Consider the following 17,642-nt stretch of genomic DNA (forward strand, 5'->3'; position numbering starts at 1 on the left):
TTCCAGTTGAGTAATAAGAGTTTATAATATACTTATTTGAAGTACCATTAGTGGATCCTCTAACCTTGACATTTGTTTTTATTATTGTTTAATCCTTACATCAATCTTACATCTCAAAGCTCTCTTTATTATTACTATTACTATTATTAATATCATTACTACTACTACTACTACTACTACTACTACTATTGTTATTACTACTACTACTACTACTACTGATTATTACTATTATTGTTGTTGTTGTGTTGTTGTTATTTATAATTTATATAGTTAACCTCCTTGTGGTTCGACCTCGGTCTTGCCGGGTTATTTATTACTTCGACACTCCTGCATTTGGGAGAAGACATCAAGCTTTTGGTCATGTCAAGTTACCAGGATTGCCTTCAAAGAGAAAGGTGCAAGTCTCTATTGATAAACTATTTGGCATATCTCATGTAGTCTAGTCACCTTATATGATGACACTAGTAGAGTTATTGAATATTATTTGTGAGAAAGAATGATAACACCATTAGACTCTGCATTGATTATAGATAATTAAATAAGGTGACAATGAAAAATAGATATCTATTTCCATGGATAGACGATCTTTTTAATAGATTAAAATGAGTCATGATGTTTTTAAAGATAGACTTAAGATCAGGTACTATTAATTAAGAATTAGGGACTAAGATATTTCAAAGACTTCATCAAGAAACATTATGAGTTCCTGGTGATGCCATTTAGGTTGATAAATGCTTTAGTAGTGCATATAGATTTGATGAATCGCGTTTTCCAACTTTACTTGGATAAATTTGTAGTGATGTTTATTAATGACATCCTAATTTATTCCAGTTCATATTTAAAGATTGATCAACATTTAAGGTGTATATTATAATGTTGAAGGACCATCAATTGTATGCCAAATTAAATAAGTGTGAAAATTGGCTAACAAATATGGTCTTTTTAAGGCATGTCATATCGAGAAAGGAGATATTTGTTGATATAAGAAAAGTAGAATTAATGTTAAAGTGGGAACGACTTACAAATATGAAAAAAATTCATAGTTTCCTTAGATTAACAAGGTATTATATGAGGTTTATTAAGGGGTTTTCTATGGTAGTTACTCTTTTGACTTGATCAACCTAGAAGGAGGTGAAATGATAGAGGTCGAGGGAGTGTGAAGAGAATTTTTAGGAGATAAAAAGAAGACATACCACTCCCTTAGTGTTGACACTTCCTTCAGGATCTAAAAGGTTTGTAGTTTAATGATGTATTTAAAAAGGGACTTCGTTGTGTTTTGATGCAATATGAGAATGTAATTGCTTATGTATCAAGACAGATGAAGCCTTATGAGGTTAATTACCCGATCTATGATTCAAAGTTGAATGTCGTAGTGTTTGTCTTATGGGTATGAAGATATTATTTGCACAAGTCTTAGGTGTGGATTTTCACAGACCATAAGAGTTTGAAATATTTGATGTTAAAGAAAGAACTAAATACGTGATATAAAAGATAAGTGGAGTTTTTAAATATTATGATTGTATAATATATTATTACATAAGAAAAGCAAATGTTGTTGTTGATGATGCTTTTAGTTTTAAAACAAGACAATGTTAGATGAATTTGTGGACTGGGATAAGAGGGAGCTGATAGAGTTGAAAAAGATATATGCTTAATTAAAGGTGGGACCTGAAGGATTCTTATTAGCTCAATTGAAGGTATGATCTATATTTCAAGATAAAGTGTTATAAGCTTAAAAAAAGGATATTAAGGTAGATAAAATGAGACGTGAGATGTAATTAGTGTTTGTGACTTCTTTCTATATCTTGGAGGATAAAATGGTAGTAATGGGTAGACAGATGTATTTGCCTGATGATAAGGCCTTTAAAGATGAAGCATTGAAAGAGGTTCATGAATCTAGGTTTGCTAAACTTTCAAAAAGTACTAAGATTCACAGAGACTTAAAAGAATTTTATTGGTGGCCAAACATGAAGAAAAAAAATGGTTGAATATGTGGTCAAATGTTGTGTGTGTTAGCAAGTGAAAGTGGAGCATTAGAAGTCGGTAAGGCCCTTACAACCACTTTTGATACCTGAATGGAAGTTGAAAGATATCACTATGAACTTTGTATCGGGCTTACCGAAAGTGAAAGGAGGCAATGATGTCATTTAGGTCATTGTGGATCGCTTGATTAAGTTTGTGCTTTTCTTACTTATAAAGATGATAGATTTAGTTGATAAATTAACAAAGTTGTATATGGATGAGATAATGAAATTACATGGGATACTAATGTCGATTGTTTTGGATTAAGACTTTTGGTTCACTTATCGTTTATGGTCAAGTATTCAACATGCTCTAGGAACAAGATTGAATTGGAGCACTATTTTCCACCCTCAAATTGATAGACAATCTAAAAGAACAATCTATACTCCAAAAGATTTGTTAAAAGCATGTATATTGGAGTTTAGGAGAAATTAGGAAGACCACCCACCTTTTGTAGAGTTTACGTACAATAACAACTACCAAGTTTATGAAGATGATGATTCTCACTATTATATATGTGTTGTGCAAAACTAATGAATGAAATCCATCTATTAATTCCCAAAATGTTTTTATGAAAAACATTAAATGTACTAGTTGTGTATTGTCATTCAACACTTTTGTATAAACTCGTGATGATAATAAGGGTAAAACAGGAACACAATCTTATAAATATGTTTGTAATATGATAATAAATGGAACCTATTGTTAACGTCGAGATGTTATTGTGAAAAGCGTCAAGGATGTAAGGACATAAAAAAATCACCATCAATTTTAGCGTTGAAAAAACTGGGTTATTACACAAAACCCATGGTAAAAGTGGATTATGCTTTAGTATTTTTTGTAATTGTATGAAATTATAAGAAAAAAAAACTACTCTGACCATTTTATAGTATAATCATTTTTTTTACTTTGCCTTAAATCTTTTAAAAATTACAATTTACATCTTGGATCGACATAAAATTGTAATTAGATGAAATGACTAAACTACTCTCATATATATATATACACATCATAAAACTAGAATATCTCTCTTTTGACATAATTTCTCTTTCTATACATGATTTCTCTCTTCTCTTGACAAATAAATTTTTTTAACCCAAACCAGAACCTAATCTAATATTACCCTTCCTTTCTCTATCTACAAGTATGTTAGAATACACACCTAAGTTTAAAAACCTAAGGCATATACTTACAAACATCAATCCATCATATGGTGTTGAAAAATAATTGTCTCCACTACAAATCTATAAAAAACTGAAACACCAGTCCTACCCATTATCATTTTGCACTTAATGATCGACTACCAACACCAAATTTTGTTGTTTTTTTTTCAAGTATTGTTTCTTGAGATTAGAATGGAATACATGTTTAGATCTAGTTAAAGTTAATTATATTACAAAAAAAAGTGAAAGGAATGGTGATTTGAGGCTGATTTGGTTGAAAAAGATCGGTGAAAAAATGACAGCTTTAATTGAAAAAGAATTATGGGAAAGTGGGATGTTTCAAATGGAAAAGATAAAGTAAAAGTGGGAGTTGTTTGGTGTTGGAAGGTGAGGAGAGAGACACACAAGAATGGAGTGTAGTTGGAGATGGATCTTTATTTCAAGTTAGTGAGACAAATCATATTTTATATGATATTATCACCATGTCTCCTCAATTTGCATGCCATTTGCCTTCTGAACAAGAAGAAGTTACACTCATCGGTATTCCACTAGAATTGTGACTTGCATGGCTTAACTATTAATATTATTCATGGTTTTGTAAATGGTATTATTTGTATGGTATATGTTTTTAAGAGATAAATGTTGATGTGGGTTATAAAATCAATAAGTGAGGGTTTGTTAAGAATAAAATTAAAGGGTTATTAGTAGCGATTAATCCTATTTTCTTTGTAGGTGAAAAACTTGTTATGATTTGTCAGCCAAAAAAGAAATAATTGTGTTTGTTCTATTTGAAACAAAAGTACTAGAAGAAAATAAGCAGGTTACCAAGTTATATAGTGAATGACAATATCATTTGGTAAATTTCTTCGAACACTTCATTAGCATCTTCGATGAACAACAATAATCCTTCAAGTACTAGTGCACTTCAAATTCTTTTGATAAACAATTAAAAGGTGTGTTTGTTTGTGCTGCGCGGCGCACCTTACAAACAAACACTCTCTAAGTCCAAGAAAAGAAAACGAAGCACAATTATCTTGTTTATCACTCTTTTTTCTTTTGTACTCTTAATCTTCTTTGTTTTTGTTGTGCTATTATTAACTTGATTTAAGAAAATGGTGGATAGTGGTGGTCAACTGGATAATGGTGCTCCATGATATAAGTTGACTCTTAAATATATTTATCACATATTTGATAAAAACCCAAAATAAAAATGCAATCTTATAATTATGATGATTTTGTAACCTGAACATGAGAAATAATAGAAGGTAATTCTTAATTGTATAGAACTTTGTAATTTTAACACTGTAAGAGCTTTAGTCGGAAATTTAAAAAACAATGGCAATGTTGTAAATAACTCAATAATCTTTGTTTTCTCCTCTTTTTTTTTTTTTGTCATGTATGAGTAAGGATATAAAATGTTATTAGTAAATTATGATACGCAAACAGTGGTTTTCAAAATAATAAGGGCAAAATAATAAAAATAACTAAACTATGGTGATGATTAGGAAAATGTTTCCTTATTATAATTCAAAATATGTTATATTGACTTAATAATGGTTCCAAGGTATATATTTTTTTTAAATTACCCAGTAAAATAAAAGGAGAAAAAGATTGGGAACAGTCCAATGCACTCCAAAAAACTATAAAATCCAACAGTCTGGACTTGTACTCACTGACAAAAGAAAAAGAGGAAGGAAAACGGTTCAGGCTTTACTACAAAAGCAAGCAAGGAAACCTGAAAAATCATTTTCTTGACAGAAACAGAACATTTACATCATCCCTTTCCTCCTTACCATTTTGTGTTGGAACAACTCAAGACAACCTTAACTGCTCCATCGTACGCCCACATGTGACTCGCCCCTCCCTACCATTCAAACTTCCACTTTTACCCTTCATTCAATTGTCTGTACCGCCTGCATAACCCTCGTGTAACCCTATCATGCCCCACCTAAACCCCACAAATTAAATATTAATTAAATTAGTAATTAGCCTGCCCGTACAAGCAGATTTAGTAATAAAAAAATTAAAAACAATAAGAAGAAAAATAAAGTTACAAACAAACAAACCCCATCACATCCTTTAAATTCAGTCAACAATAACAGTCAGTTTTTATTTTATTTTAATTATTATTATTAATAATAATAAGACCGCTGGGCCGCAGTTCTCTCACGGCTAGGTAACATTATCACATTATTAATCTGCCCGTACCCCTGCCCAATCTGCCCGTCCCTGCTCTGCCAAGTACCTAGTCCTTTGGCCGTCTTTCTCTCTTTATTTTTATTTTTGGGTATTTTTCTCCTCGATTTTCTCTCTCTACATCCTCGATTTTCTCTCTCTCTACATCGAAACTGAATCTTGAGTTTCTCTCTTCATTTAACGGATCCGGAGATATAATTGGATCGATTAATAGAAGAAATCGCTGTTATTTTCGATCGTGGAAAATAATTAGGGTTTCGATTGGCAAATGGTGAATCGAAGAAGCTAGGGTTTGGCTTATCGGATCTATACAGAATCGGTTGATTGAGTGAAGAAAAAAGTCTGAGTTTTGGGGTGTTCTTGAAAGGAGAGTGGTGGATTGATGGTACTCGAAGGGGAAAATGCAAGGCTATGCTGCATGGAAGGGAAGGTGAGGAGAGGAAAAGGGATCATCGGCACATGTGGACAGGTCCCTCGCGTGGTAATTCGGTTGTAGCTGGTGACGATGTTGTTTCTGATTCTTTTTTCAAGGTAATTGTTTCTTTTTTATGTTTTAATTTTCGGGGTCTTTTATTTTCTTTTGTAAATATTTTGGGTTTTGATTTGTTTAGTGGGTCAGGATAAGAGGGTTTATTGATTTGTTGTTTATTTATGTTATTGAGATGGGTGTTTTATCAATTTTTGCTGTAATTATGTGTTATCTGGATTGAATTGATAGATATTTAGGATAAGCGTCTGGATTAGGAAAGTTGTGTGTTTGATGTAGGAGCTTTTGAGAGAGGGGCTTGATTTCGATTCCTTCGATGATGTTTTTTTATTGGTGTTGGAATTGAGATTTTTATGACACTACTCTGGCGAGATATGCATCTGGTTTTTATTGGGTTTGTTGGTGCTGATGCTACAATTCTTAGGCACTGATTGTGTGGTATTTTGGGAGGTGATGAGTTATTGTTGGGTTTTTGGAAAGTATGGGACCAAATTGGTCTGTCAAAAGTGAAGGATTTTTCTGTTATGTGTTTTTAGGACTTCTCTTCAACTCAAGGCAAAATTGGGTTGGTGGCAAATTTTTTACCTGGATTTATGAATTATAAAAAGGGTCTGGTTTTTATTTGGTTTATAGTGAAAAAGGTGATGCATGTGCTGGCATTTGTTGAGCTATTTAGCTTCATCTTCAAAATGTTATTGGTACTTAGTGTAAAGAGTGAATAGCTCCTATAAGCATGGAGCTTAGACTGGACAGGTGGTGGGTCAGCTGACGTGATCCAATCAATTGGTGTTACATTTCATTAACGAGTTCATGATATGACCAAGATACATCAATGTATAAACAGACATTTGTAGATTTTTTGGGGGTTGAAGGGTCAAATATTTTTTACATTTCATGTTTTCACTGATTAAATTGCTTAAGCATACCCCAATATGTTCATTAGAGGAGATCATGCCCCCATTTTGTGCTCTAATTTCTGTCTCACTGCTCTTGTGTACTGTGAAAACATGTACCAACGTCTGAAACGAGTTTTACCTCAATTCAAGTATGATAGCTTAATTAAATATGGATATGTAGTTGGTCACATGAGTTCATAGTGTATGCAGGTGTTATGCAATTTTTAATATGGGTTAGCTAAAGGTTTGGTTTGGTATTAAGTTTATGTGTGTACTTGAAAGAAAAGTTTGATCATGAAAGATTTGGCTTGGAGTTCTTGATATGGGGTCTTTACTTGTGTGTCTATTAATAGTTAAGTTTTTAATCACAGGATGCTATCATGCTATTGCTTCCTTGGGGCCAGTTTATTAACTAAATAGTTTAGGAAGGGGTTGTGTGGCTCTTGTAGAAGCATCTTTCTTGGAAGCAAATATCATAGTATATGACATCTGGTTGGGCTAGAGATGTGTAAGGTTGTTTGGAATATGTCTGGACAAATAATTAGTTTTTCCCAAAATTGTGATGTTATGCAATAATTTCCATATATCTTTACTTGAAGTTGATAGACAAACACTTTTGCTCATTTTAACTGCTCACCATTACTTGGAACAAAAATTTCAGTTTTTCTTCATTTGAAATGTTATTTATTTTTTCATTTTTATTCATCCATCCATTCATAAATCTATGCAAGCTGAAAGTAGTGTTCAATTAAATGTTTATCAACCTTGATAATTTCTTTTAGGCTTTTTTATAAGAATTTTCTCTGAACGATGATTTAGTTAGCCTTATTGATTCTTTTTCTTGTGCTTAATTATTGAAAATGAGAGAGAGAATGTTTTGTTAATTTAGGCTTGAATCCACAAAATTCTAAATATTGATGATCATGATGGTATAATAATAAGATAGGCATGCTAAGCATAACCAAAGTCATGATATTCTTTTCTATTGTTTTGCAGAAGGTCTGTTTTCAAAACTTGTTTGGCATCTCTGTATTTGTGGGATGTTTTTTTTATTCTTATTGAAATGTTGATGCAATTTTGATAAACCTTTTTTTTTACAATATAGACTGTCTAATTGTTCACAAAACTCCCTCTTTGTATGTCCTTGTATCAGGATGGACGCAAGATCAGTGTTGGAGACTGTGCTTTGTTCAAACCACCCCAGGACTCTCCACCGTTCATTGGAATAATTCGTTGGCTGACTACCAGTAAAGAGAACAAGTTAAAGTTAGGCGTGAATTGGCTCTATCGACGTTCTGAAGTAAAACTTGGCAAAGCCATCCTATTGGAAGCTGCGCCAAACGAAATATTCTATTCCTTTCATAAGGATGAAATTCCTGCTGCATCACTACTCCATCCGTGTAAAGTTGCCTTCCTTCCCAAAGGTGTTGAACTTCCATCAGGAATTTGCTCATTTGTGTGCCGGCGAGTTTATGACATTACAAACAAGTGTTTATGGTGGCTAACTGATCAGGATTATATTAATGTGAGTTATAGATGCACTTCTTGAACTTTTCTTTGAATTGTTAATGCTGTTTGATTGTTAATTTTTTTTTCTTCTCAGGAACGTCAAGAAGAAGTAGATTACCTATTGAATAAAACACGTTTAGAAATGCATGTAACAGTGCAGCCTGGTGGACGCTCTCCAAAGCCAGTGAATGGCCCAACATCGACATCCCAGTTAAAACCTGGTTCAGATAGTGTGCAGAATAGTGTTTCATCCTTTCCTTCTCAAGGTAAAGGAAAGAAAAGAGAGAGAGCAGATCAGGGCTCTGAGCCCGTGAAACGAGAGCGTTTTACAAAAATGGATGATGGTGATTCTGGTCACAGTAGACCAGAAAGCATGTGGAAATCTGAGATTTCTAAATTTACAGACAGAGGGGGACTAGTGGATTCTGAAGGTGTTGAGAAATTGGTGCGTCTAATGATGCCGGAGAGAAATGAGAAAAAAATAGACTTGGTTGGCCGGTCAATTCTTGCTGGTGTGGTAGCAGCCACAGATAAGTTTGATTGCCTAAACCGGTTTGTGCAGCTTAGGGGCTTGCCCGTGTTTGATGAATGGCTGCAGGAGGTCCATAAAGGGAAGAATGGTGATGGCAGTAGCCCCAAGGATGGTGATAAATCTGCTGAGGAATTTCTGTTAGTTTTGCTTCGGGCACTTGATAAGCTCCCTGTAAATCTCCATGCTCTGCAAATGTGTAATATTGGCAAATCCGTGAATAATCTGCGCACCCATAAGAACTTGGAAATACAGAAGAAAGCAAGGAGCTTGGTTGACACATGGAAGAAACGTGTTGAGGCTGAAATGGATGCTAATGCAAAGTCTGGCTCTAACCAAGGTGTCTCCTGGACTGCCAGATCACGTCTTCCTGAAATTTCACATGGTGGGAACAGGCAATTTGGTGTAGCCTCTGAGGTTGCAATGAAGAGCACAGTTGTGCAACTCTCTGCTTCGAAAACTGGTTCAGTCAAGGTTGTACAGGGGGAAACTGTTGCCAGGTCTGCATCAACATCCCCAGGACCTATAAGATCGACAACACCACCTGGATCAGCGGGTAATAATTCAAAAGAAGCACATCTCCGAAACACTGGTGCCAGTGGTGCCTCCGATCCATCTGTAGTGGTAGCAAGGGACGAGAAAAGCAGCAGTTCTAGCCAGTCCCACAACAATAGTCAATCCTGTTCTAGTGACCATGCCAAAAACGGGGGGGTTTCTGGAAAGGAGGATGCAAGGAGCTCAACTGCAGGTTCAATGATGGTGAATAAGGTGGTTGGTGGTTCTCTGCGGCATCGTAAATCAGGCAATGGCTTTCCAGGACAAGCTATGTCTAGTGTCCAAAAGGAAACTGGGTCAAGCAGGAATTCTACTTTGCACAAAAATTTAGGTTCAGAAAAATTGTCACAGTCCAGTTTGACATGTGAGAAGGCACTGGATGTTCCTGTTGCTGAGGGGAATGGTCATAAATTTATTGTTAAGATCCCCAACAGAGGTCGTAGTCCTGCACAGAGTGCCAGTGGAGGGTCACTGGAAGACCTTTCTGTAATGAATAGCAGAGCTTCTTCTCCCGTGCTTTCAGAGAAGCATGACCATTTTGATCGTAACCTCAAGGAGAAGAATGATGCTTGTCGAGCTAATATTACTTCTGATGTTAATACTGAATCATGGCAAAGCAATGATTTCAAAGAGGTGTTGACTGGTTCTGATGAGGGAGATGGGTCCCCTACTACTGTTCCTGATGAAGAGCACTGTCGGACTGGTGATGATTCTAGAAAATTAGCTGAAGCCTCAAAAGCTACTTCCTCATCATCTGCAAATGAAGAAAAAATGGTGAAATTGCATGATGCATCTTTAAGCTCCATGAATGCTTTGATTGAAAGCTGTGCAAAATACTCTGAAGCTAATGCATCGATGTCTGTTGGGGATGATATTGGCATGAACCTGCTTGCTAGTGTAGCTGCTGGGGAGATGTCCAAGTCTGATACGGTTTCGCCTTCTGATTCTCCACAGAGAAATACCCCTGTTGTTGAGAACTCTTGTGCTGGCAGTGATGCAAGACCAAAGTCATCACCAGGTGAGGACCCTGCTCAAGACAGAGGGCAGTTTGTTGATGTTGTTAATGAGGAACATGAGAAGCGGGTGATTGTTCTTGGTACTTCACTAGCTAAGAACTTCGATGGTAAAACCATTTTGATCTCACAAGAAAAACTCAAAGGGCAGCTCAATGGACAATTCAATTCTTCTAATATGGATGTGCAGCAAACTTCTGAATGTCCAGAAAGCAATTTGAAATCAGAGGAAGTGTTAGTATCCGTTTCAGTTGCTGTGCCCTCTCCAAGCACTGTAGAGAAAACATCATATGAAGGAGGGAGAGAACCACAGGATGATAAGGGGGTTGGCAGGTCGAATGCAGATGGTGTATCTGCAGCTAAAGAAAAGTTGCACAGCTCTATCACAACAGAAGATAAGGTCAATATTACCAGAATGGAAGTTGGGACTGAAGTCAATAACAGATCTTCATCATATCCGTCCATCAAGCTTAATGGTGAGAACAATAAAAATATGAATGAAAACGATGAGGAGAAACCATCTACCAAAATGCATCTGGAGTTGACAAAAAGATCTGATGGGGAAGTGCACCAGCCTTATGGATCCAGCAAGGATATGGTCTCTGAAAACATGGATGAGGTCAAGGCTGAAAGAGCTGGTGAAACTACTGAAAAAAGAAATAGTGAACATGAAAGTAATACAGGTTCCGATGTTACCAATAACAAAGGTGAGTGCGTGGATGACAGACAAGAAGATAAGCAGGTTAATGAGAAACACGGTGATGGTTCAGCGCTTCAAGAGTCCTCACCCACAATCGGTCAAAAACCAGAACAAGAAGCGAGATCAAGGGGATCCAAGTTGACTGGCACTGAAGGTGATGAAACAGAGGAATGTACATCTGCTGATGCTTCTTCTTTATCTGCTACTGGGGGGTTGGATCGGGAAACAAAAGTCGTATTTGATCTGAATGAAGGCTTCGATGCTGATGATGGGAAATATGAGGAGCTGAATAACTTGAGAGCACCTGGATGCTCTGCTCCTGTTCAACTAATTAACCCCTTGCCTTTGCCAGTTTCTTCTGTGTCCAATGGTCTTCCTGCTTCAATTACTGTGGCTTCTGCCGCAAAAGGGTCATTTGTTCCACCAGAGGATTTACTAAAGAATAGAGGGGAGCTTGGTTGGAAGGGATCAGCAGCCACAAGTGCATTTCGGCCAGCTGAACCTAGAAAAGCTTTGGAGATTTCATTAGGTACAGCTAGTATTTTTCTCACTGATGCAACTACTTCCAAGCCTAGTCGCCCGCCTTTGGATATTGACTTAAATGTGGCTGATGAAAGAATTCTTGAGGATTTGGCTTCTCGAAGTTCTTCTCAGGGAGCTGTTTCTGTAGCTGATCTTGTGAATAATCATGATCGAGTGCAGGATGCACCGATGGCTTCAGCATCAGTTCGTAGCTCTGGGGGACTTGACCTTGATTTGAATAGAGTGGATGAGCCTAATGATATGGGTAATCACTTAACAAGCATGGACTGTAGGCTGGAAGCTCAACTTCATCATGTCAAACCATCATCTGGTGTTCTTAATGGAGATGTGAATGCTTGCAGAGACTTTGATTTAAATGATGGGCCTCTTGCTGAAGAGATGAGTGCTGAACCATCACCATTTAGCCAGCTCATCAGGAGCAGTGTGCCATCCCAACCATCTGTTTCTGGTATGCGGATAAACAGGATAAACAGTACAGAAATGGGAAACTTCCCCTCTTGGTTTCCTCAAGGGAATCCTTATCCTGCTGTCACAATTCAGTCAATCTTACCGGATAGAGGAGAGCAGCCCTTTTCAATAGTTGCACCTGGTGGGCCTCAGAGGATGTTGGCTCCGCCTACTGGCAGCAGCTCGTTTAGTTCTGATATTTATAGAGGGCCAGTGTTGTCATCTTCCCCAGCAATGTCGCTTCCATCTATGCCTTTTCAGTATCCTGTCTTTCCTTTTGGAACAAATTTTCCTTTATCTCCGGCCACATTTTCAGGTGGTTCAACAGCATACATGGATTCATCTTCTGGAGGGAGGCTTTGCTTTCCTGCAACACCCTCTCAAGTATTAGGACCTACAACTGCAATCCCTTCGCATTATCCAAGACCTTCCTATGTCGTTAACTTCCCAGATGGTAACAGTAATGGTGGAGCTGAGAGCAGTAGGAAATGGGGAAGGCAGGGTCTAGACCTCAATGCAGGGCCTCTAGGCCCAGATGCAGAAGGGAGAGATGAGACATCCTCTCTTGTATCAAGGCAACTTTCTGTTGCCAGTTCACAGGCCCTTACAGCCCTTACAGAGGAGCAATCAAGGATGTATCATTTGGCTACTGGAAGTCTCTTGAAGAGAAAAGAGCCGGAGGGTGGTTGGGAAGGTTATAAGTAATCCTCATGGCAGTAATGATGAATAATCCTGATCCACCTGTAAGTTTCTATCATGTTTTCAATATTTGTAAGCTTCTCTCATTTTGTCCACCTTGAGGCTTACGAGTCTACATGTCCTTTTGCTGTTTACCTTTTTTTCTCTGGGAAAAACTACAATTACATTCTTAACAGCAAGAGATATACTAAATGCTTTGCTTAAGCAGAGGTCTTTTAAGTGCATTCTAATTTTTTTTTTGATTTCAGATCTTTTGGATGGGGGTGCTAGCTAATTCCAAGAGACATCATCCAACTTGTGCTCTCAAGAATGGGTGGTAAGTGATTTATTTGATGTTCAGTCTCCGACCCCCACCCTTTCGCTGTACCAATTGCAACTTAGGAATCCATCCGGGGTCTTCAAGCAGTCATTTCTTGAATTTGTACTGGGTGGCTGCAGTTCACTTTTCCCCATGTAGATATTTTAACTGATGGAAAGCAGACACTTTGTGACTGTCTTGTTGCCCATACAATCAAAAAATGGTGCCCCTACTGTTGTTTGGTGCATCAACAATTTATACTGTTGGACACAAAATCAACCTTTTCCAACCATTCTGAGAATGAATGGAGGTTGGATTAATGAACTGCTTCAATCAGAGGCCTTTTCTATGTGTTTTGCTGTTATCTTGTCTTAATTTCTCTCACTCGTATATAAAGAAGCAGAATGGTTAGTAAATTTTGGTACTCAAGCTTTTCTCAAGTTTTGGTACATGGTTTTAGTTGCTCTGATTGAATGTTGTATTCCATTGTCAATTTATTTCATTTTAATAACCTGATGGAGATTTTTGCGCAAGGGTATATTATTATCTAGGTTTGTATTTCTGACACTTCCCCACTTGGGGTCCTATGCTTACCACTTGTAATATCTATCATCTTTCAATATCAGCATTTCCTTATGCCATGTACATTGTGTTTTGATTATGAGAATTGGCTCCTTTTGATAATTGCTATTCATTCATTTCAAATTTGTCAATATTCTGTACGGTAATGAATGGCATTTGGATATTGATTTTGTATGCTTTCATATGGTGTTTAGCTTGTGGATCTGTTATGGAAATTATCATGATATTTTTCCTTCTCGGTTTTTGGGTCTTGAGATTTGTGCTGCACATCATGTGGCACTATTCACATGATGACCGAGGTAGATGTTTGCATCGTACTTCAAGTTTTTAAAGACTTAGAATGGCGAACCATGTTTCTATATTATGGTTATTGGTGTTTCATAATCTTTTATCTCATATTTCACTGAGAAATATGCCAAGGATTGCAGGTTTTTGTTTATGGTGGTCTTGAAGTCGTTTTTGATTTGAGTGAAGGGAATTGGCTTGGTGTTGTTTGTTTGGTCGATATTGTAGTCCTCACTGCCTGTCGGAATCATTCTCAAGATCCCAAGAGATCCAGTATGGCCTTTAATCTTTGACCAATTTGAGGCATCTCATTTTGGTAGATTTCCTGTCAATTTTGTTAGATTCCCAGCACGTTTCAGTTCCTATTGGCTTGTACTGTTTCTTTATGTCACATTTATGCTGTATTCGTTGTCATGTTGAGGAGAATATGGTTTATTCTTGGTTTTGCGTTTGCAGGTTGTTCCTGGTCATATCGGAATTCCTTTTTCATTATTCTTTTTCCTTATTTTTTAGTACTTGAAAACCTCATTCCCATTAGAAGATCCAATATCGTGCTCTTCTTGTGATTGGCATATAGGCTGAAAGAAAATATGTAACCTAGTTGTTAACTATAGTATGACTGGTGACTTGAGTTAAGCATTTGGAACATGAGCTGCTTCCCCCTCCCCCCCTGCTCTGGGAAACATCCTTTGCATGCATCACAATTCTAGAGTGCATTTCCAACATGGAGTCCTGCCATATTTAGCATGCGTTCAATCCTTAGTGGAGTCCTTGTCTTCATTTATCTTGCCCTGTTATGTACTCTTGAACAACTCTTTCAACCTCTTGAAAAAAAGAAAAAGAAAAAAGAAGAGATAATCCGAGGCTACGAAAGGTAGAGGCCATTGCGCTTTGGTACTTTAATGGCTGAAAAGAAACTAATTGTTGCAGTGGTATTTTTGAGTTAAAACTCGAACAGCTTATTCTCCCGCGGGTGGATAAAAGTTTCAGCGTCGTGTTTAGCACGTCATTGTGAATACATACCTATCTCGTACAAGCGAATAATAGAGTCTATTGATTCTTCACCATCTTCTTATGCCCCTTTTTAATGGTGGTCCAAAGAGACACCGAGGTGTAAAAAACTGACATGGGACGTCCCTGTCTCTCTGTTCATCCTTGTCTTTTTCACTTTTAAACTCCATCTGCGAGCATTTAAAATGTTACTGACAAGGGGAGGAGAGGGGGCCTGGATGTCGCTCGCCCGATTGGCAGTCTTGACACGTAGGCTTTTGCGTTGGCAGAAGCAGAAAAGGAGAAATAGTGTGTGTGAAAAGATCCTACTCCTCTGAGTCTACCTCATTATCCGCAGGCAAGGATGTTTCCCAGAACAGAAATGGTCGGTTTTTTCAAGTGACAAGTCTTGTCAGTCCGGCTTATAAATATTCTCAATGGATACCGGCGGTTTGATGTGGGATCAAGATCTCTAAAAATGAATAAAACCCAACCCATTCATGTTGATTCACGTGGAGAAATTTAAACAGCAGAAGAGTTGATTTAATGTGACTTAATTGCATTCACAGGTTTTAAAATAATTTGAATGACTAGTAAAAATATAGTTTGAGTCAAATAAATATTTAAGATGAATTATTTTTAATAAATACCGAGACGATAATGTATTAGATCGATTTGGATCAATTCAAGTTAACTTATCAATTCACATACCAAGTGATGAGATCATGATAACTTTATAGAAATTAAATCAAAATAAATTAAGAAGCTTAATTTCCATTAAACTTGATGTTGAATGATGAAATTAAAAATAAAATAATTAAAAAAAACCCAATTTAACTCGAATAAGCCTGTCAAACCCACGCTTCGAATAATGACGCCATGAAAATCCATTAGAAGTAAAATTGAAACAAATTTTGAAGCTTAATTCTCAATCAACTCAGTGTTGAAAGATAAAATGAAAAAAAAAAGATACAAAAAACATCTCGACTAACCTATGGTTAACCTGCCAAACCTGAGACTCATGTCATGAGATATGGATAACCTTATAGAAAGCATATCGAAACAAATTATGAAGCCTAGTTCCCATTCAACTCAATGTTGAAGGATTAAATTAAAAAAAAGTCTAACTAGGAAAAGAGGAAAAACCTTGAGTCAATAAAGTTAACATATTAAACCTGTAGTTTGGATCATGAGTCTAAAATAGTCTTATAAAAGGTAAATTAAATAAATTATAAAATTCAATCAATAAACATAATATTAAAAGATGAAATTAAAATTAAAAAAAAACATTATTCTAAGTGAATAATGTCATGTGAGGAGGTACAAACATCTTATCCTTTAGTTTTTTTTTGCTAATCAACTTAATATTAAAGGACAAAATTAAAAAAATATATAATTAAAAAAAAACTCAAGTCAATTGATTTAACCTGTCGTACTTGTACGGCGTCGCGGCGAAATGGTTCCACTTCAATCTAAATATGTATCTATTTATTTGGAAAAAATGGGGAGACAAGAAATTCTTGTCGTTTATCGGTGGAAAATGAAATAGAAGTTGTCACCTAGTATTTTGATCACTAGAAACCCTAACTGGTCTCAGAGATCATGTATAGGGACTAATTGCGTAAAGAAAAGGTATTAGCACCCTAAATACGCCTTAACTAAGGTAAGCTGCATTGTTTGATTGTGTGATAAAAAATTAAGGTGTTATTGTATTTCTAGTTGTTGGTATATCTATGGTTTAAGAAAAGTCCTCCTCAGTAAGGAGGTCCTTATCTTATCAGGTAAAAACTTAACCGTTCTAACGTCTATATAAAAACTATATTTTTAATATTAGGAATACGTTTTACGTATAAATTCATAATCCTAGATACTAAAAGAAGACAAAAAAGATTTTTTTTTAGAATTTTTGAAATATTGGCCTAATTCTCATGGCTCTGACAAACTTGTTCTTAAAGCCAAAGTGCATGCTAATACATATATTTTTTGAAATTTCCTTTGTTGTATGAAAATATGATGTGATGATTTTTTTTTCTTTTATTTTGGAGAGACTAGGCTGTATGCATGAAAACAAAATATTTTTTTATTTTAAATTTTTTTTGATGTCTTGATGAAAACCGGGTATTTTAATACTGGATTTGTATCTTTACGATATACAAATACAAACTAGTATTAAGCAATTTTGATAAAAATATGTAGAAAATCAACAATTTTTTAAGGATTTTTTCAGAATTTTTTCATTCTTTTTTTTTGTGTGTGTGTATATATATATAATATAAAAAACATTATAATATATCATATATAATATTAGATGGGCTGGGCCGACCCAACTAACTGGAGCAGACTCAGCCCCAAAAGGGTGATCGGCCCAGCAATTCTCTCTTTCTTAGTTTGGGCAATAAATATGTCTGGCCCACAAAAAAGATCAAGGCTGGGCCAGAACCAACATGGCTCAGAGAAGGAAAAAAAAACCATCGGTGCTGGCCCAGAACCAGCCTGGCCCAACATCAAAACCTATGGGGGGATTATTTGCCCCCTCCCATCCTCCTGCATTGAGAACTCATTTTGCAAGCAAGGATGTTTCCTAGAACAAAAATTGTCGGTTTTTTTAAGTGACAAGGTATTGTCAGTCCGGCTTATAAATATTCTCAATGGATTCCGGCGGTTTGATGTGGGATCAAGATCTCTAAAAATAAATAAAACCCAACCCACTCTTGTTCATTCATATCGA

At 36.2% G+C, this 17,642-nt stretch overlaps 1 protein-coding gene across 1 annotated transcript; it reads left to right on the plus strand.

Annotated features, from left to right (window-relative positions):
* Positions 1-5,462: 5,462 nt before the first annotated feature.
* Positions 5,463-13,473, plus strand: LOC118044558 (uncharacterized). Its single transcript, XM_035052906.2, has 4 exons — positions 5,463-5,912; positions 7,918-8,289; positions 8,368-12,803; positions 13,008-13,473. The coding sequence occupies exons 1-3, from the start codon at positions 5,793-5,795 to the stop codon at positions 12,763-12,765; spliced, it is 4,890 nt and encodes a 1,629-aa protein (XP_034908797.1). The 5' UTR covers positions 5,463-5,792; the 3' UTR covers positions 12,766-12,803; positions 13,008-13,473.
* Positions 13,474-17,642: the final 4,169 nt, after the last annotated feature.

The sequence above is a fragment of the Populus alba genome, chromosome 12, assembly GCF_005239225.2.
Source record: "Populus alba chromosome 12, ASM523922v2, whole genome shotgun sequence".
Taxonomy (NCBI): Eukaryota; Viridiplantae; Streptophyta; class Magnoliopsida; order Malpighiales; family Salicaceae; genus Populus; species Populus alba.

Bases quoted from the DNA above. Each gene is read 5' to 3' on its own strand.
- LOC118044558 (XM_035052906.2), top strand. From the start codon at position 5,793: ATGCTGCATGGAAGGGAAGGTGAGGAGAGGAAAAGGGATCATCGGCAC. The intron at 5,913-7,917 runs GTAATTGTTTCT...TCCTTGTATCAG, and splicing joins TTTCTGATTCTTTTTTCAAG to GATGGACGCAAGATCAGTGT. The intron at 8,290-8,367 runs GTGAGTTATAGA...TTTTCTTCTCAG, and splicing joins CTGATCAGGATTATATTAAT to GAACGTCAAGAAGAAGTAGA.